The 21,417-nt window shown below is 42.6% G+C and overlaps 1 protein-coding gene and 1 pseudogene across 1 annotated transcript in view; one reads left to right on the top strand and one right to left on the bottom strand.

Moving 5' to 3' along the window:
• LOC124556526 (polypeptide N-acetylgalactosaminyltransferase 16-like) overlaps positions 1–21,417 on the top strand; it is a 582,211-nt gene that overhangs the window by 366,095 nt on the left and 194,699 nt on the right. The window contains exon 2 of the mRNA XM_047130482.1: positions 19,779–19,957. Within this exon, the coding sequence (XP_046986438.1) occupies positions 19,779–19,957 (179 nt within the window). The remainder of the gene's footprint in view (positions 1–19,778; positions 19,958–21,417) is intronic.
• On the bottom strand, positions 14,707–14,823 carry LOC124557607 (annotated as a pseudogene).

Here is a 21,417-nt window from a genome sequence, read left to right as displayed (position 1 = left end):
ACAAGAATTTTTAAATACCAATTATACTGACGTGATAAAAGAAAATTAGAAATACCATAATTGCTCAAGGAAAGTAGAATTACACTCTAATACAAGAACACACGCCAGATGCTTTGTTGACTGAACCTGTAATGACGCATTATTTAGGACACTAAAATAAAAACAAACTGAGTTAATTACCTCATTTATATTGATGAAAATCATTCTAATCCTTACATTATATCTCAACCAGAACTCTCCAATATCACATCTCAGCAAGCACTGCCTAATAGCACATCTCAACAAACACTCTCTGCTACAACATCTCAGCACAGACTACCCCGAGTCCTCGACAGGCACTGACTACTACGAGCTCTCTCCAAGCACTGACTTCTACGAGTTCTCGACGAGCACTGACTACTACGAGCTCTCTCCAAGCACTGTGGAGGCGGCAGAATAATACTCTTTGGCGCAATCTCTGGCGCAGTGGCTCAGTGTAGCCACCTTTCACATGTAAGTAATGGGTATAAAAGAGTGATTTTCACAATAGCTCGGAATTTGTCGAGACGAACTTCACCATTAAAAACTAGTTGTTAACTGTTCCTCGAATTTAGTTCAAGGCAACAGACGGACATGTTTGTCTGCACGGAATTCTGCCTTGTTTTATCTAGAAGTGTTGGAACAACAGCATTCCGTACTTTCGTATCTCTTGATAATCTTTTGTCTGAGACAGTCGGGTCCACGTATGAACAGCGTTCGCACATTAGCTGTTGCAGATAAATATTTTACATTTAAGTCACAGGTCCAAGTAATACCTTGTGAACAGCTGATATAATTTTGAGCAGAGAATTACTTCAGTGTACACCTCTTCTTTAAGAGGAGGAAGTTCGTTTGGACTAATAAGTACTTGATATCATGTGCAGCTTGCCGTCGTTGAAATCATTAGAGGATAACGAGTTGGATTTCAAAGTAACTACTATCTCTCTTGCTCTTTCGTACTGTACTTAAGTGCCACTAGCTCGTCCAAGTGATATATTGTTTTCTCGTAAAAGAAAAGCATTGCACGATTATGAATGCAATTCGAGATTCAAACTTGAAAGTTTTACACGTCTGTCGGTTGAAGTTTGACTGTAAAAAAATTTTATTCGAGAGAAAATACTAACAGCTTTCAGTCGATTTGCATCACATACGCTGATGAGCCAATACATTATGACCACCTGCTTAATAGCTTCTTTGTCCGTCTTTGGAACGAAATACGTCACGTATTATACGTATCAGTGATCTGACAGTTTGATGGTAGATTTTTGGAGGTATGTGGTATCATGTCTCCATGCTCATCGTCAAATATTACGTCCAGCCTTGTCGTCAAATATTCGGTGTCTTGGAATCCTTCGTACTCGGTTCGCTAGACAATCAAATCAAACAAGTCGTATTAATGAGTTTTATTACAAAAAAGTGAATGATATTACTTAACTTTGACAGTTACACAAAAGTGTCTTAAGCAAAGGGAAACATACAAAATATTAAATCTTCTTCAGTATAAACAATTCCAAGCCTGAGCTACGTAAAGTGTCACGACCGCTACGGTCGCAGGTTCGAATCCTGCCTTGGGCATGGATGTTTGTGATGTCCTTAGGTTAGTTAGGTTTAACTAGTTCTAAGTTCTAGGGGACTAATGACCTCAGCAGTTGAGTCCCATAGTGCTCAGAACCATTTGAACCATTTTTGAAACGATGCAGATCGTTGGCAGCTGTCAGAATGTCTTCGATTACTACCAAAGGTCCCATGCAAGCGCAGGAGAATGTCTCTCGTAGCATCATACAGGTTCCACCAGTCTGCATCCATGGCGCGCTGCACGCTTCGAGCCGCCGTTCACATCGCTGACGGTGTTTGTGGCGCCGACCAGCTTCGAGCGATCTAGAGTAGTATAAATGTAATTCACCCGAGAACCGACACGATTTCATTGATCGACGGTCGGATGCCGATGGTCCCGTGCCCACTGCATTCGTGATTGACGATATCGTTGGATCAACATATGAACACCTAGGGGTTGGGAGCTCCACGATCAACAATATACGATATGAGAACGAAGTCTTTCGCGACGGCACTTATATGTAAAACATTCTCGGTTTTCTTGCCGTGTCAGTTTGGGATAAAACCTCAAGCTATCGACGATAGCCTCCATTGTCATCATCAGGAGCAACTGACTGTCTTCGTTGCTGCTGTGGTGGCCTTTTATAGACCGTGGACGGCTTCTGATTGGTCAGCTTGTGATTGGTCCGCGATTACGTACTGCTGTCGCAGACTGTGTCAATGTGTGCGTTGGTGGCACCACGGCTTCCGTTGGAACGTAACCCTGCAAGGAATGTGTCTGCTGCTTCTCTGCATCGAGCGCTCGTTTCCATGCACAGCTCTGATTCTTATTTCAACAGCCTCCTTAATAACAGAATCCCAGTATGTGGAGGGAATGGGTAGAATTTCGGTTTCATCGAACGGTATTTTATGTTTGTTCGTGAGGTTGTGCTCCGCAACTGCCGATTTCTCCACTTCTCTATTTTTAAACTGGCGTTGGTGCTCTCCACAGCTGTCGGAAACGGTACGAATGGTCTGACCTATATAATTGCTTCCACATTCACAGGGGATATTGTAAATTCCAGGGACCCTGAGGCCGAAACTGTCCTTACAGGGCGCATCATCTCCTTAATTTTCTTAGGAGGACAAAAAAATCGGTCTTGTACCCCGTCTATCCAGGACTCTTCCTATTTTGCCTGATAAGCAAGTGGAGTAAATACCTATATTGATGCAACGTAGTTAAAAGTCAGTATTGCTAAGATAAGTCAGTTGTTCCAGGTTTCAAAGAGCAAGACTCAAAGAATTAATGTCTTATTGAGATTTTATTATGATTTGGAATCAGTAATGGGAGAAAAAGGATTTAATTAGATTTCAGTTAAGAAAAGGCAAAGATATTTACTTCTTTATTCACTTAATGGTTATATCAAGGATTTAAATGCCGGCACGGTAGCTCAGCGTGTTCGGTCGGAGGGTTAGCTGCCTTCTGTAATAAAAAAAACCTGAGGGAACAGATCAACACTGAACTTGAACAAGTGTCATGGGAGATTAGTAAAAAAAAAAGAAAAGTGGTTACGTGCTTGTCTATCATACACTGGGCGCGGGTTCGATTCCCGGGCGGGTTGGAGATTTTTTCCGACGGTGTGTGTGTTGCGTTGTCCTCATCATCATCGACGCCCAAGTCGCCCTGAAGTAAGACTTGCAACCCCGCGGCCGACCTCTCCCGGGAGGGCCCTCCCAGCCAACAATGAATGCCACACCATCATTTAATTTCACCGTAAGGAAGTGAAACGTTGGTCACTGTAAATATTTATTACGCGTTTGTAGGTGATTTTGTTTTATAGTAGCCGGACGGTGTGGCCGAGCGGTTCTAGACGCTACAGTCTGTAATCGCGCGGACCGCTACGGTCGCAGGTTCGAATCCTGCCTCGGGCATGGATGTGTGTGATGTCCTTAGGTTAGTTAGGTTTAAGTAGTTCTAAGTTCTAGGGGACTGATGACCTCAGATGTTAAGTCCCATAGTGCTCAGAGCCATTTGAACCATTTTTTGTTATATAGTAGTGAGTGAAAAATTTCTGCGTAGTAGACTATAGCGATCGTTAGCGAGCCGGCCGCGGTGGCCGAGCTGTTCTAGGCACTTCAGTCCGGAACCGCGCGACTGCTACGGTCGCAGGTTCGAATCCTGCCTCGGGCATGGATGTGTGTGATGTCCTTAGGTTAGTTAGGTTTAAGTAGTTCTAAGTTCTAGGGGACTGATGACCTCAGATGTTAAGTCCCATAGTGCTCAGAGCCATTTGAACCATTTTTTGTTATATAGTAGTGAGTGAAAAATTTCTGCGTAGTAGACTATAGCGATCGTTAGCGAGCCGGCTGCCGTGGGCGAGCTGTTCTAGGGACTTCAGTCCGGAACCGCGCGACCGCTACGGTAGCAGGTTCGAATCCTGCCTCGGGCATGGATTTGTGTGATGTCTTTAGGTTAGTTAGGTTTAAGTAGTTCTAAGTTCTAGGGGACTGGTGACTTCATATGTTAAGTCCCATAGTGCTCAGAGCCATTTGAACCATTTTGATAGTTAGCGTGAATAAAGTAAATAACCAGCGATGGCTACAGTTATTTCGGGTTATAAAGTTGTTTGCTGTCATTAAGAGGTTTTAATCATTTAAACTATGAATAATAATGCCATAGTCGGGGTAAGTTTCGGGTTATAACGTATGCAAATTTACTAAGGGTTGTTGAACTGTTGTCAATAGCAACCCACGTTACGGCTCATTCAAAGAGCGTATTTTTGTTTCAAGTAACGTGCAGTGGGCACAAGCTCTAATCAAATCCTAATTACTATAACTAGAAGTACCGATACTAAAATGTGTTCACCGTCACGACTTCAGTGCATTGTAGTACTATTGACGAGTGTAGCACTGATAGTGTGTGTACGATATAATAGGGTCGTGTAACCTGTGTATTTCTATTTTAGCCGGATGGGTAGTTTGTGCACAGTTCCTATTACACTCACGCGATTAATCATCTTGAGCTAAAATTTAATGATTTATACTAGTACTGGGACGAGGTGTGCCTAGTCCTGAAGGCAGTTTACAGATTAGAGTCACGTCTCGCCACGCCACTCTACATAAATCAAAGTGGCATAACACACTGCATGTTGAGTGGCTGTCATCGTCCTGTAGGGTGCATATTAAATACAAACAAATGTACCAGAATACGGAGGATGGTTAACATAGGTATTGAACTATTTGCCGAGTAGATAAATAATACAGCTACATTTGAGGCAAATAAGAATAAATGTGAATGTCGTGTGACTAGGGCCTCCCATCGGGTAGACCGTTCGCCGGATGCAAGTCTTTCGATTTGACTCCACTTTGGTGACTTGCGCGTCGATGGGGGATGAAATGACGATGGTTAGGACAACACAACACCCAATCCCTGAGCGGAGCAAATCTCTGACCCAGCCGAGAATCGAACCCGGGCCCTTAGGATTGACATTCTGTCGCGCTGACCACTCAGCTACCGGGGTCGGACATTTGATGGAAATGTCATATCAATGTACTCAATAGACTGCATTGTAAACCTCGATCATTCACATGCTGCATACATAATATCGTAAAAGCCATCGATCTCCGTAAGCAGAGTGCTGTGGTGTTTCTTGGCTTTAGTCAGTGAATTAGCACTACATCCATGGAAACTACTGATTTCAGTCGTATGCTGACAATTTTTAGACAGGAAGGATGGAACACGTTCCTAGATGGAGAGACTTAAATAAATCGGTGCATACTTCTGAGAAGCGTAAGAACACCACTTTGGTTACAGAAGACAGAGGGAGAGACCAGCAATCACGGTAAACCTATCAAATGTAAGAACAGTTTAGATCGAACTTTATTTTTCTACATCACCTATTATGACGCATTTCAGAATCATCATAACCTGTCATAAAAATAACGAAGAGACGGCACAAGAGCGAGTAGGACACGCCCCTGTTCTGTACAAGCTTATTTATGTATATAGATGGTCCATCTACGGGTTTTGATGAGTGAGTTGGCGAGTATCAAAATATGTGACATTGACTTAGGAGCTCAAATTTTTAAACCGCCAACGACTACAGACCTTAGTATTTGACGTAAATTTCTGATCGTTACCTGTACCCATTCCTGACAAAAAGGGATCTTAAGAAGTGATGCTATAAGGGTTTTTACTGATCGAGGTGCAGAACCCTAAAAAGAAAATTAAAATCTAAAAATTATAAAATTTTTTAGACTTTCTTAATAGAGAGCTCATACTTATTAATAGAACAGGGTTTTTTATAAGTACGCCTAGGGTTTGAGAAAAAGACTGCGTGAAAACTACAAGACAGACAGAAAATATATATATATATGCTCTGTCCATATATACTTAGTGGACAGAGCACCTATCCAAATTTTTAAGCTCACATTACAGGTGCTCGATGTGGGCGCAGTTCATGACGCGGCAAAAGTGAATTTTTGGAAGTCTCAGACGCAAGTTTCCCGAGAAGGCACGTCGGCAGCCCGTTCAGAAAATCCGTTCACTGGGTTGCCTTTCTGCAGGCACGATGCGTCAATACAGAGAACTGATTTGTCTTCATGTTCTGATACGTCAACCCTCTAGTGCAACTACGCCTCAGTGCGTGTTACGAATTGATTGTTGAAGGGATGCTGTATCCTTTACTTAAATAAAAAGCAAAAAGCCCGAAAAGAACCAATTTCTGCTTAGAGCAAAATGAACTAATTTTTTTCATAGTTTCCTTTCAACTCAATACACTTCGACCAATCTTTCTCCAGCAAATAGAATCCAGCACTGAAAAGCGATTCTAGAAGGTTTCCAAAATACCCGAATACAACTGCAATAACCGCTTCACTGGTTTCACAGCGTTTGCCACTTACAATCTTTTTAAGATATGGGATAAGTGGAAGTTGGAGGATGCCAAATATGGACGGGAAAAGCCGACCGGTTAAAAATATACCGGTATTTACATCTGAATAGCCGGTATTTTTCGGTATTTGTTTGGTTTCAGTTATAAAAGGTTCTTTCATTTTTTACTAATAACGAGGTAAAAATCGGCTTAACAGTTTGCCGTAGCAGCAGTGCTAAAATGTTTGGTTTCCAAATAAAACTTTTTGAGAAACGAGTAATGTTTATTCGAAAAATTTACATTGCTTTTGGATTATTACAGAAATTGGAAAAGTGGTTCAAATGGCTCTGAGCACTATGGGACTTAACTTCTGAGGTCATCAGTCCCCTATAACTTAGAACTACTGAAACCTAACTAACCTAAGGACATCACACACATCCATTCCCGAGGCAGGATTCGAACCTGCGACCGTAGCGGCGCGCGGTTCCAGACTGGAGCGCCTAGAACCGCTCGGTCAAATACGGCCGGCTTGGAAAAGTGATCAGCACTACTTTCATAAGAATGCCTTAAGTTAGAAACTGGCAACAAACACATGAATCGGTAGTACAGCATTGCAGAGACACTTGTGTACATGTTGCCGGGTGGAGTGGCCTGTTAACGGTTTTTGTGTATGTACCGTGGGCAAAATTTGCTCCCACCTTGTCCACGGCTCGTCCTCCGACATCTGTTGTGTTGTAGAATCGTACCATCCCTAGGTTGGAAGTATTTTAAGAAGTGAGGTAGCGGTGAAGTACAACGCTCCATTTGCTTTAAAAGATTAAAAGCCCGAGGAAGCATGACAAACTTACGGCATTATATAAGATGAAAAAATTCACAATGTTCCGTGGAAGAGAAGGTAAATTTGACTGATAAACCTACAATTTTATTGACGTGCTAAAAACTTGGGACCCTTAATTTGTGATTGCTCCAATGTGAAAAACTGATACCATTGAGACATGACGATGCAGGCAAGTCATCAAGTAGCGTCCTCTTGCTCTCTCTGTCGCCGCGCCCGTCTCCTTCACCTTTGCAATCTTTGCCGGAGACAATGAGATCGATTACTGCCGCAGCCTCAGCCCCATATCGATAGTTATCACCTACTTCTTCACCTTCATTAGAATTTTTCAATCTCTGTTCGAAGCCTACGTTTATTACTGGAAGTAACTGCAATAAAAAATCCAAACTCGGTTATTTCAGAAACCGGTTATTTTGAGCGGGTTAAACATCTGTAACACCGAAAATGCAGGTAAAATACCTTCTACAAGATCCCAAATTTTCGCCGTTTAATATTCGTTGATAACTTGCACTGTACTTTTGCTTCCGAAGCTGAAAGCTGTATTACAGAAACTATATTTAATACGTAATCGAAGTACTAGTGTATTTAATTTTGGCTGTATATAATTGATTGTAATGAAAATATTGCAAATTGCTGGCTAATAGCCAAGGCAGCTTTATTGAAATGTATCGATAGCAACGACGAAATGGTAGTTGCTGTGCCGTTGTTTATCTTTGCGTGTGGAGAGTTTCTGTCGCGTTGCGAGCAGAGAGGAAGCAGAGCAGCTTGAGTTATGAAAGAGTTCGGAAGTGTTTGTTGTGCAGGTATGGTAGCGCCAATGTAGGCGCGCCTGGTTCGTTAACCTGCGAGCACTGACAGCACGGTAGGAGTGGACAGGCGGGGGAAGCTGCAGTTCCAACCACTGCCTGTGCCACGATTATCCGTGCCACTGAAGACGACTCGGGGTTCTTCTCGTCGAGCAGCACCAGCAGCAACAACAACAATAACAACAACGGCAGTTCAGCATTGTCGTCGGCTACATTCTTCGCCGTCCGCATAGCTGCAACATCATAAGACTGTTAACTGACAAACATAGTACTGTATAGTAGAGATGGGCAAACTGAAACACTTAACTGTTTCGAAACAAATGAAACAGTACAATGTAATGTTTCGATACGCTGTTTCGAAACAGTGAAACAGTTTGTGTTTTGTAATCTAATAAACCTACACATTTTATCATCTCGAATGTCTTCTTTATAAGTATGTCCATATAAACACAAATGAGGTGCGAGAGCGCTAAATCATTTCGCAGAAAGTATGAAACTATCACTTGGGCGTCTTGGCAGTTTCGTATTTCCTGCAGCAAATGCGCTACTTTCGTGTTGTGTGACTTTCATACTTTTCATTTGGCTGAGGACAGCCATAGCTGAAGACAGAAGAACCACCACGAACGGAACTGGAGGTAGGAGCAAACTGCAGAAACAACGGATATGCTACTGGGATTCCCACATTCCGTTAGTATGGGTAATATACCCATCCCGCTAATTTCCATGCACACAGAGGGAATCATTGTGGATAATAGGCACAGTGTCTATAGACTCACAAATAACGCCAAATAGTTCGAATAAATAACAAAATATAACAGAAAAAAATTTTGTCTTTCAAGGTGTTTCGAACCTTTACTATAAAGTCACCATGCTTCCCAGCCCTTCCCGTTCACCATTACACTATCAGTGATATGTCAAACAGATTCCTTGCAACTATACCTAGATCAAATTTATGTATATGTCTAATAACTGTCACTCTACGCCTTTTTTTATTCAAAATGTTGTAGGCTTACTTGCGTTTCCTAATACGATTACTGTACATGAAAAGAGAAGCGTATGTTATTAAAAAAAAAGTGTAATTTAATCGAATGATTTTCACATATTTATTATTTTGAATGTGAATAGTATGCGTTGTTTCATTGTTTTGTTAGTGTTTATAAAGCAGATGTTACGCCCGTTTCGTAATAGGACAGTCAGCTAGAAACGTAGCTTTATTTTCGGATATCTTAAGCTTTATTCTATTGCTTGTCAAAAAGATTTCGACACTCTTGAAAGTGTTTCATGAAGTGTTATGTTGTGTTTCAGTATCTGTGCCGAGCCCGAAACTCGTACGACACAGAGCGGAATGAAACATCACTGTTTCGATACAGTAAGTCCGTTCCAAGCGCAGGTGGACTGAAACAGCCTTATTTTGAAACAACGATACAGTTTCTGTGTCTGGCTCGAGATCGAATCTGGTGCGGTTATCCGAGACAGGGGCGGAATGAAACACCACTGTTTCGAAACAGTGAGCCACAGCCGTTCCGATACAGTGAAACAGTTTCACGTATCGATACACTGTATCGAAGCATAGAAACAGTGGCCAAGCCTACTGTATAGGCTTTGCCCAGCAACATTTCTTTCACAAAGTATGAATAACTTGAATAATAACTTGTAATAGTTAAAACTTGTAGGGCGCCTGTGTAGTCATTGTCCTCAGACAGTATTGCCAAGCAGGGTCCCTTTCCTTTCCATGCAATCACCGAGTGTCGTAAGAATATGAAAACCGATTAAATATTTACTGCCAGTTTTGAGTATTTGGTTCTGATCTGTTTTAGTCTAAATTTTCTGCCTCAAGAACTGTTCATTCTTGTATTGCATGAGTGAGGTTCCTTAAAGTAGAGTAAAATTTTACTGGCAAAACTAATAACCAAAGATATAGCACAAATTAAAAGTGCGCAAATTCATTTATTCTGTATTTAGCTTAGCGAGTGACTTCTGTTGGTTTGGTATGTATTTTATTGTTGTTATTTAAAAGTAAAACCAATTGCTCATTTGCTTAAAGTAAATTCAGTTCAATCGTTCAGTAATCAAAGGTAAATTGCTTGCCTTTTTCTAAATTTTGCATTACGTTACACTGAGGTACTGAAAGTTATTTTTTACTTAACAAAGTTCAAGTTAAGCCGGTCATTTATTAAACCAGTAATTTCATTTAAAGTTACTTTCAAAATTTATTATTTCAGAATAAGTAACTGCAAACTTAGTGCTTTCTGATTCATTTATTTTCTCGTGAACTGTTGTGCTGTAGAAAAGCGTGGCACCCTTCTGATGCCAGTGATTATTTTCTTAAAATTATTTGCCATTACCTTTCTCAAGATTCTGGGGATTCATTGTCCTAGCGAGTTGGTGACCGTTTAATTATCCTTTTTTTAGCTAATCAGTGATTACTTTGTGTTATCAGTGATTTTTGTAGTATTGTAGTAAATATTACGTGGTACCCTTCCCCCCCCCCCCCCCCCCCCCCTGTGCGGTTCGTGAGCAATTGCACTATATTCCTCCCATTTCAAAATTATCATCTAAAATTTTGAATATATTCTTCCTTCAGAAGAGTCTTGTACACTTTCCTCCAACCAACCGGTGTTATTTTCCTTCGGTAACGAAAGCCTTATTCGCTGAAAAATTTCATTAGTCATATGTGATCACGGTCAGTAATATCGCAATCCAGTAGGCCGATTAGGAAGGGGGAGAAAAAAAAGCACCAGTGTAAGCGAAAACAGGTTGCTTCAGCGATAACCGCCATCCCTAATGCCTAATCTGGTGGCATGGTAGATGTTCCAATAATTCAAATCGCAAATCACTCAATTTTACAACTGGCAAACCTCTTTGTTCAGTCTCGTAAACTGACATGCGGCTGCGAGAGCGGCGTGCTGACAACATGCCCCTCCATATCCGCATCCAGTGACGCCGGTGGGCTGAGGATGACACGGCGGCCGGTCGGCACCGTTAATTTTTCATGGTCTGTTCGGGGGGAGCTGAGTTTTAAACACTTTTGTTGATAGGACCATTGTGGTATACTTTTGTTTTGTAGTTTAAGCCTTTTCTCACATTTTTCTTTCAATTAATGCACTACGAATTCCTACGTAATATATGCTAGTCATTGTTTTACATTTCACAAGGTAATCAATGAGATGGCTCTGGCCATAAGGTTTGTGGCACATAATACTGGATTCGCAATTTTTTGATGCAGGATCACGCAGTGCCTTGATAAGTGTTCCGTTTCTGGCGGGAACTGGTACACCCACGTCGTCCTACAGTAAAAAAAATAGGGCAAAAAATCACTTGGGTTCCTTTTAGAAGAGTCCAAAAACTGTTGAGAATTTCGCCTTCTGTTTTCCTTTTGGTCATCATTTGGCAAATACGCCATTCTCCTTACAAAAGTCTTTGTTGCAATTAGTTTTCATGTACAACGCACCGTAATCTTGTTCTGGTATGTCTATAGCGCCAGCTATTTCATACATCTTTATTACTAACAGTCTTCCACTACTACGTATTGTAGGATTCTCGATTTTTCATCAGAGGTGGCAGTTTTCAGACGTCCTTAGTGGTGCATCAACTTCAAAGGAAGTACAGCATGTTGAGTTCGGACAGCAATTTCGTAATTGTTGAACCGAAAGGGCAGTCTCTTTGTAAACCTTTGTCCACTTTGGATGAATTTCCGTTAGCAACGAGCCGCCCAAGATTATGAATTTCATCGTGTCACGGTATTCCAGTTTATCTGTTGGGAGGAAACATACATAAAAAGGCGTATAAACAAAATCATCCAACATGTCATATTCACACTTGCCCTACGTTGTTGCTCCTCCTGTACCGACGTGAGAAAAAATAAATATCAAAAATATCAACACCATCTGTTAGTCACGCAGCGTAATCTTCTTCTTGTAGCTGTACTTGACCTGCTCATGAGGCTTAAGCTGCAGCACTCTATCTTAGGAGGCGGGGCGGCGAGTCAGAGACGGAAAGAATCCATGCGTCTAGTTAACGATACTTGGTCTGCTGTTCTCACCAATCCTAGAGTTGCTTTTAGGCGCTTCCCACGCTGCTTTGCTCAGATACCGACTAGTTCCCGGAACTCCGCTTCATACACATACAGATTAAATACAATTAAAAGTAGAACACTTCACAAGATTCACAGAAAACTGGAGCTCACGGCTTTCTCCTTGGATCACAAGCCGACTGTCGTAGCAGGAACAGCATTCGGGCACAAAGTTGCAATAAATAGTTTCCAAATGATGAATTAGCAAAACGATATAGAACGGCGGCCGGTCAGACATTTGCCAAAGAAAAATCACCGAACAGCATATGTTTTCAGAAGTTGTTATTTTATTTGGACGACCAATTTCGGCATCTCATTAATGCCATTTTCAGGCCCCTATGTACTCCATGTATAGAGACTCAGATGCATCGATGCATGCATAACTGGAGCCGCAAATACCTGGATTCTGTGAATTTTTTGTAGAATTTGTACTTCGAAGACTCCACCCTGGCTGTCAAGTCTTCGAAGTACATTCTTCACAAAAAAGTCACAGAATCCAGGTATTGATGGCTCCACTTATGCACACATTGATGTATCTGATTTTTTATACATGAAGTGCATATGTGCCTGAAGATGGTATAAATGAGATGTCGAAAATAGCCGTCTAAATAAAATAACGGTTTTTCAAAACGTACGGCGTTTTGGTGATTTTTCTTTGGTAAATTCCGGGATGGGTCCTTTGAAAGGGCGCGACGAATTTCCTTCCCCATCCTTGGCACAGTCAGAGCTTGTGCCCCGTCTGTAATGACCTCGATGTCGACGGGACGATAAAACGTAATCTTCCTTCCTCCTTTCTCTTTCTCACAATGCCATGTACACCGCCTCGATTTTCATATCTGCCTTCCCTTTCCTACAAGTACCCTCTGCTACTTGATAATATTCTTCCCTCACCTCAAATTACTCAGATATCTTCGCAGTCCGTATGGCTGCTGCAAACGTGAATATAATGTGTCATCATCGCCGTTATCGTCAGTGCCATCTTTATCGTATTTTATTGTATTTAATGCTATTATTTTAACCTGTTAAGTGAAAAAAACGCTATATGTATAAGATATGTTATCAAAACTGTTATTAACCACGAACAAGATGACATTTTTGTTTAACACTTTTTTTTGTCTTGCCATTACGGTTTCCAACATTTTCATCATTAGATGGTTGCATTAAGCATCATAATTTCACCTACTGACAAAACACCACAGTTGTTACTTCTGCGGTCTTCGGTTCGAAGGTTAATTGCGGGCAGATCTCCGCATTATTCCAAACCTCTACATCTCCGAATAATTACCGCTACTTACACCCGTTCGAACCTGCTTACTGTACAAACCCCTTGGTCTCTCTCTAGAATATTTATCCCCCAAACTTTACTCCATCATCAAAGTGACGACTAACTGATGTTTCAGAATATATTCTCTCAGCTGATCCCTTCTTTTACTCAAGTTGTGTCATAAATTTTTTTTCCCCCTATTTCGATCCGTATCTCCTCACTAGGTACTCGATCTACCCATATGAACTTCAGCATTCCTCAGAAGTTACCTTTTGGTCTGAACTGCTTATCGTCTGCGTTTCACTCCCGTACAAGGCTACAATCAGAGGCCTTCAGAAAAGATTCCTAACACCAAAATTTGTACTAGTTGTTAACAAATTCATCTTTTTCAGAAATGATTTTCTTGCTATAGCCATTCTGCATTTTATAGCCTCCCGAATTCGGCCACCATCAGTTATCTTGGTGACCAAATAGCAAAAGTCATCTGCTATTTTAGTGTCTCTTATGCAGATCTAACTCCCTCAGCCTCGCCCGATTTAATTCGACTACCATCCATTACCCTTGTTTTAATTTTGTTGCTGTCCATTTCATAACCTCAGTTACAGACACTATGCACTTCTTTCAAATCGTTTTGCAAGTTCTTTACCGCCGGCCGGTGTGGCCCAGCGGTTCTAGGCGCTTCAGTCTGAAACCGCGCGACCGCTACGGTCGCAGGTTCGAATCCTGCCTCGGGCATGGATGTGTGTGATGTCCTTAGGTCAGTTAGGTTTATGTAGTTCTAAGTTCTAGGGGACTGATGACCTCAGATGTTAAGTGCCATAGTGCTCAGAGCCATTTGAACCATGGCAGGCAAAGTACATGTTCCGAGAACGGGAATGTCTTTTCCATTGTAAGCCGTCACTTGCCTGCTAGTTTTAGACAGTCGCTGGGAGGCTAACAGTTCATATGTGTGACGATTTAGCAATGTGACAGAGACACCCGTGTCCAACTGAACTTTCACTCGTTTCCCACAAACAAGTAAATGAACAAAAAGTTTTTATGACTGGTGTATTACTGAAGAAACCGCACGCTTGCCTGTTGCAGACTTCGATTTTTTTTTTTTTTTGCGCTCCATCTTCAGGCCACAAGTAGCCCATTGGGACCATCCGACCGCCGTGTCATCCTCAGCTGAGGATGCGTATACGAGGGGCGTGTGGTCAGCACACCGCTCTCCCGGTCGTTACGGTGGTTTTCTTTGACCGGAGCCGCTACTATTCGGTCGAGTAGCTCCTCAATTGTCATCACGATGCTGAGTGTACCCCGAAAAATGGCAACAGCACATGGCGGCCCGGATGGTCACCCATCTAAGTGCGGCCACGCCCGACAGCGCTTAACTTCAGTGATCTGACGGGAACCGGTGTATCCACTGTGGCAAGGCCGTTGCCCCGCAGACTTGGAATATACTGCATTAATGACATGGGCCTTGTGACTAGATTTTCAGATTTTCGTGAGTGGGCCGAATTCTGCTATTCGTTCCGTTGCAAACACACTGATTGCACACGTCCTTTCCTACCACAAGCGTAACATTGAGCTTGGCGGGAGGGACAGTCTTAGCGTTTGTGTCGTGTATATCAGCCGTACGCGGTGTGGAAGGTTTTTTACCCGCCTTGGCTAGCGGACACCGCCGGTGCGGAATGGGGCGATCACAACTGAGGGACCCAACCCGGCAGATAGCTGGCTGCGCAGATGTATGAACTGACAAGGCACCGGAATCGCACTGATCTACCATTTGCACTACCTGCTGAAATGATGCCTCTGACTGTTTCAAAATTTGTTCTCTGATTTTGTCATCAGGCGCATTGTACACGATCACATCACGCAACGTAACATCTGAACATAAAGCACCGCAAAGACATTTGAATTTGCATTTCCAAATTTTTTGAAAATTTGTTGTAAGGCCATATGGGACCAAACTGCTGAGGTCATCGGTCCCTAAGCCTACACACTACCTAATCTAACTGAAACTAACTTACGCTATGGACAACAGACACACACCCATGCCCGTCGGAGGACTCGAAACTCCGACGGGGGAAGCCACAGGGGCCGTGACAAGGTGCCGCAGACCGCGCGGCTACCCTGCGCGGTTTTGCAAATCTGTTACCCACTCGCGGTAAGTTTGTTCTGATCGTTTTTTGCAATGAAAAAATTGATACCGCGCTGCTACCACATTCACTTGTTGGTCATAATAATTTGTTAGGGCCTGTACCACCTGTTCGTAGCTAAGTTCACTCGGAGTGGAGTTAGGAAAGAGTTTTTGAATTAATCAAACACTGCACTTCCTACCGTTGATAATAGATAGGGAAGTTTCACAGTACAAATGTTTCAAATGGCTCTGAGCACTATGGGACTTAACATCTGTGGTCATCAGTCCCCTAGAACTTAGAACTACTTAAACCTAACTAACCTAAGGAGATCACACACATCCATGCCCGAGGCAGGATTCGAACCTGCGACCGTAGCAGTCGCGCGGTTCCGGACTGAGCGCCTAGAACCGCTAGACCACCGCGGCCGGCAGTTTCACAGTACCTGGCACGTTGTGGGCGATGACGTGGGCGTCAAACTGAGACGGCAACTCGAGGCATTCCTGGTCTTGTTCACTAAACTGTCGGAAAGGTGGTATAGCAGCTGTAGTAGGCGGTGCTTGTTCCGGCCGGAGCGCAGCGTTGGCCAGTACGTGTTTCTAACACCTGGTCACCAGTTGTGGGATCTTGCCCACTCGTTACTTATAGGGTGCCTAAAGGATGTTGCGTTCTCGGAATGCTATACAACAGTTCAAACAAATAACATTATAGTTTTATTTCTAGAAAGTAAATTGACAATACGTAACTCTGATTACAGCAAATGTCGCTAGTGACAGGCGACATGAAAACAGTGAAGTTCTTGCTTGTACACAAAGTCCAAGTAAACACTGGATACGAATCACGACAATCTGATAGCGCAGCACTAATGTCAATTGCAGACTTGGCAGATCTGAACTCCCGAGGCAGGTAGGAGCGGCGCTATAATCACTTTTTCCAGGTGTCGCTCTTGGCGCGGCGCGGTCCAATTCCGCGCCCCATTGGCCGACGTTTCCTCACCGCCTTCTCTGGTCTTCCGTTCTGCATCTTCGTTCCGGCGCTTGTACTTACGCCAGAACACCTGATATCTTTAGAATTTTAAAGAGTGAATACCAGTGAAAACTGTAAAAATCTTCTTCTAACTATACATAGTCGTAGGACAAGTATTGCCTCTTGTGTTCCTGCATGTCTCCCGAACTCTAACATCTTCTTCAATGTCGACTCCTACAAGCTTTCGCATTCTTCTGTAAATAATGAGTATGAGTATTTGGAACCATGACTTATCAATCGGACGGTCTGGTAATATTCGCACCTGTCAGCATCTGTCTTCTTTGGAACTGCAATCAATACATTCTTCTGTTTCATATATCTTTCAAACCAGATGGACTTGTTTCGTTATGGCTGGTTTTCCGAAGGATTTTAATAATTACGAGGGAGTGTCAGCACCTCCAGGTATTTTGTTTTCAGTTAGGTCTCTCAGTGCTCCGTCAAATTCATTTTGCAGTATCATATCTCCCATCACATATTCATTTACTTCCTCTTTCCTTGCTATAAAACAGCCTTCAAGTTCATTCTGTTGTGTAGCCCTTCTATACATTCCTTCCACCTTGCAACTTTTCCTTCTTTGCTTACAAGGATAACTCCCCCTCGCACCCCCGTCAGATTTCATGGTGCAATGGCCCAGTGCATAGCCCGTCCAAAACTGAACAAAGATCAAGCTTGAAAAAAAGGAAGAAAATGTACTGAACTGTCAAAAAATAAGAAAAAAAGAAACAGTGAACGGTACAAGCTCAAGATATCCAATATCAAGCAACTAGCAGTAACCATGGGTTCGTGGTCGTGTGGTCAGGGTGTGGGACTTCAAAGCAAAAGGTCCGCATTCACATCTGCCTTGAATCCTAATTTTTTATTCACTAAATTATGAACTTTCCGTCAGTTCATTGACGTGTCTGTTCTCCTTCTGTAGTCTTGGGAACTGTCATGCTGTACTTTGGTTATAGAATATGTCATGTGGTAAGAACATATTACTGTTCCACAGACCTCTCACAGAAGGGAAAACAACAAATAAATGAGTGTGACCTATGCTACAAAAAAGGAATTCAAGAACCAAAACTTCTAAAAACGATAGACAAGAGTCACAACATGTGGTACTCGTGTAGAACAAATAGGAGGTGCGTGTATCTGGAGGTCCCTTACTTCCACCTCGCTGTTGCAAACGGACGTGACACCACGACACAGACACTAATTTGAATACAGCGAACAGACTCGTCAACGCCAGTACGACCAGTTCATAATTTTGTGAGAAAAAAAAATTGAGCACGAGGGAGGTTTGAACACGGGTCTCCGACCTCGCAGTCCAATGTGCTCGATGTTGCTTATCTTAGGCGTAGACCGTTAACCTGTTTCTATTTTCCTCCTTTTCTCGCAGTTCTGCTCGCCTCCTTCCTGTTTTCATGCTTGATGTGTGTTCGGTTTTTGTCGGTCTGTCCACTGGGCCATCTTATCACTAAATCTGAGGGGAAGTTTCCCTTGTTAGTACTGGCTTTCAATTTGAGCTCTTGATATTCATACGGCTGCTTGTCTTTTCTCCAAAGGTCTGTTTGATTTTACAATTAGCGACATTTGTGTTCTCCTAGTTATGCAATCTTCTACATCTCCATCTACATAAATATTCCGCAATCCACGGTATGGTGGGCGGCGGAGGCATCACTTGTACCACTACTAGTCATTTCCTTTCCGTTTCTACTCGCAAATAAAGGAGGGAAAAACGACTCTTCATGTGCATCCGCACGAGCCCTAATTTCTATTATCCTCGTGGTCCTTACGCAAGCTATACGTTGGAGCCAGAAGAATAGTTCTCAGGTTCAAATGCCGGTTCTCTACATTTTCTCAATAGTGTTCCGCAAAAAGAGCGTCGTCCTACCTCCGGAGATTCCCACTTGAGTTCACGAAGCATCTCCATAAAAAAGTGTGTGTGAAATCTTGTGGAGTTTAACTGCTTAGGTCATCAGTCCCTAAGCTTACACACTACTTAACCTAAATTGTCCTAAGGACAAACACACACATTCATGCCCGAGGGAGGACTCGAACCTCCGCCGAGACCAGCCGCACAGTCCATGACTGCAGCGCCCTGGACCGTTCGGCTAATCCCGCGCGGCATCTCCATAAGACTCGCGTGTTGTTCGAACCTACCGGTAATAAATCTAGAAGCCTCCCTCTCAATTGCTTCGCTGTCTTAATCCGATCTAATGGGGACCCCAAACACTCGAGCAGTACTGAAGAATTGGTCGCACTATTGTGCAACTCAACGTCTCATTTACAGATGAACCACACTTTCCTAAAATTCTTCTACAGCCTTGCGTTTATCCTCTAGCGATTCCTGGTTGCACTTCCTGTCAATCTTATTTTTAGATGTTTCTACTACTTTTCGCCCGATCCATAACATTATATGTATATATTTTAACATTATCTGGCCACAGTACAGTGATTTGGCTGCTGCCAGTCTGTCCCCCATGTGAGGGAAATGAAATGAGGACTATAGTACTGGGTTGGTGCATAAGTTCGTAGCGTTTTACCATCACAACAGAGAATGTACTCATCAATAATATATTCTCCTTCATTACTTACAACAGCCTGTGAGCGCTGCGGAAATTTTTCGATTCCGCGACTGTAGAAATCACATGGTTTTGAGGCGAAGAATTCGTTAAGGCATCTTCGGAGAGTTCCTTGAAGTTATTTGATGGAGAGGGAAAAGGCGAAAATCTAATGGCGCAAGATCTGGTGAATAAGGTGGGTGCTGAATGACTTCGCAACCCAACTCCTGTACAGGAGTTTTCCTGATCGTAGAGAGTCACTGCTGACACAAAGGTACTCCTTAAAACGAGAAAACCATTTCCTGGCGTGTTCTGTCCAATGGTATTATCCCCAACACGGCGCAAATGTTCCTGGCTGCCTCCGCTACTGTCACCACTCCATTGGACTCAAACAGAAGAATATGTCGCATATGCTTCGATTTCTCCACTTGGCACTCTATTTTCAAGCATCCACAGCTCCACTCGCTATCTGCAAATAACAAAATGACAATATGTAAACTCAAATAGCAAAAGTTAACTACAAATAAAAAATGACAACCGAAAAATAAACCCATACCAATCGGAATACCAACATACAAAGCAAAAACGCTACGAACTTATGCAACAAGATAATAAAAATATGACTCTGTCGTGTTTATTGCTTTATTTTGTAGTTGATCGTTGCTGAAGTTTGCGGCGGGCTGTTGGCAGGTGCGGACGGGTGGGTCTGACGGCGCGCAGAGCCATCTGTGGGCAGCGCTGGTGCAGCAGGGCGGCTACCTGCAGGGAGGCGCGGCCGGCAACGAGCCGTTCTCGCGTCACGCCTTCAGCGCCGCCGCCAGCAGCCGCCTCCGCTGCGACCGCCCCTTGCCCGACACCAGGCACCACAGGTAAACGCCTTCTCCTCAGCAGCAGTCACACCTTTCTGACTAACCCCGACAGCGGGAGCTCTGTGTTTCTCGGGTTATCGAATCCGTCATCTTGCATCGCATTCAGAAATATCAAACCTATCGAATACTTCTTCTTATTGACCATTGTGGGTTCTATCCCAACTTCTCTTCCGATGACCGACACTAACATTTCGCACTTACTATCCGATAAACTGAGAACCAGTAATAAGTCATCTTTTTAATTGACTCTTCCTTTGCTTCTTGATAGAACAACATAATTATACACCATCATTATCACCATCATCTTCACTTCAAGCATTAGGCCATTTCTTATTTTGGTTTTTACGGTACCTATTGCGTCCTCGCTCTTTATTGATATCTTTTCCCAACTTGCTTAAACCTTCTTACAGGGAGAGATAATTTTTCTTCATTCATTGTTTCGAGATGTTCATTCCTGCATCTTCTATTTTCTGTATTTTGTTTAGGATGTTAAATATGTTCAGGTCTACCTTAATTTCCAGATTACGAAATCTATTGGCTCTTGTGCATCCCTGTACTGCACTTAGGAACCTCATCTCCATTGCTTGTATGCGACTTTCTTGACGTTCACTTATAAACCACGATTGACTTCCGTAAACAAGCACTGGAACTGCCATTGTCTTATAAAATCGCAGTCTTGTTTCTTTCCTCGTATTGTTCCACGTATATTTCCAAACTTTGCTAACATCTTCCCTATATCTTCGCCATACTCATATGTGACGTCAAAATCTAAATAATTAAAATATTTGACCTCTTCTATTGTGCTGTTGTTGACCATAATTTTTGTTTGTACGGGATATTTCTCTTCGAGAGCCGATTTTGTCTTCTTTTCTGGAATCGTCAACTGGTACTCTTCATAAACCTTACCTAATAAATGTATTCCCCTTTCAAGGTCGTCTTCATTATCTGCCAGCAGTGTGACATCGTCTGCATGTAAGACAAAATACAAGCAAGAATTACTGTTATACAGGGTAAGTCACCTAACATTTACGCTGGATATATTTCTTAAACCAGATCAAATACTGACGAATCGATTCCACAGACCGAACGTGAGGAGAGGGGCAAGTGTAATTAGTTAATACAAACCATTAAAAAATGCACGGAAGTATGTTTTTTAACACAAACCTACGTTTTTTTAATGGAACCCCGTTAATTTTGTTAGCACATCTGAACATATAAACAAATACGTAATCAGTGCCGTTTGTTGCATTGTAAAATGTTAATTACATCCGGAGATATTGTAACCTAGAGTTGACGCTTGAGTACCACTCGTCCGCTGTTCGATTGTGTGTATCGCAGAGCACCGAATTACGTAGGGATCCAAAGGGAACGGTGATGGACCTTAGGTACAGAAGAGACTGGAACAGCACATTACGTCCACATGCTAACACCTTTTTATTGGTCTTTTTCACTGACGCACA

The sequence above is a fragment of the Schistocerca americana genome, chromosome X, assembly GCF_021461395.2.
Source record: "Schistocerca americana isolate TAMUIC-IGC-003095 chromosome X, iqSchAmer2.1, whole genome shotgun sequence".
Taxonomy (NCBI): domain Eukaryota; kingdom Metazoa; phylum Arthropoda; class Insecta; order Orthoptera; family Acrididae; genus Schistocerca; species Schistocerca americana.
The sequence above is the reverse complement of the archived record's forward strand: the minus strand, read 5'-3'. Positions and strand labels throughout refer to the sequence as shown.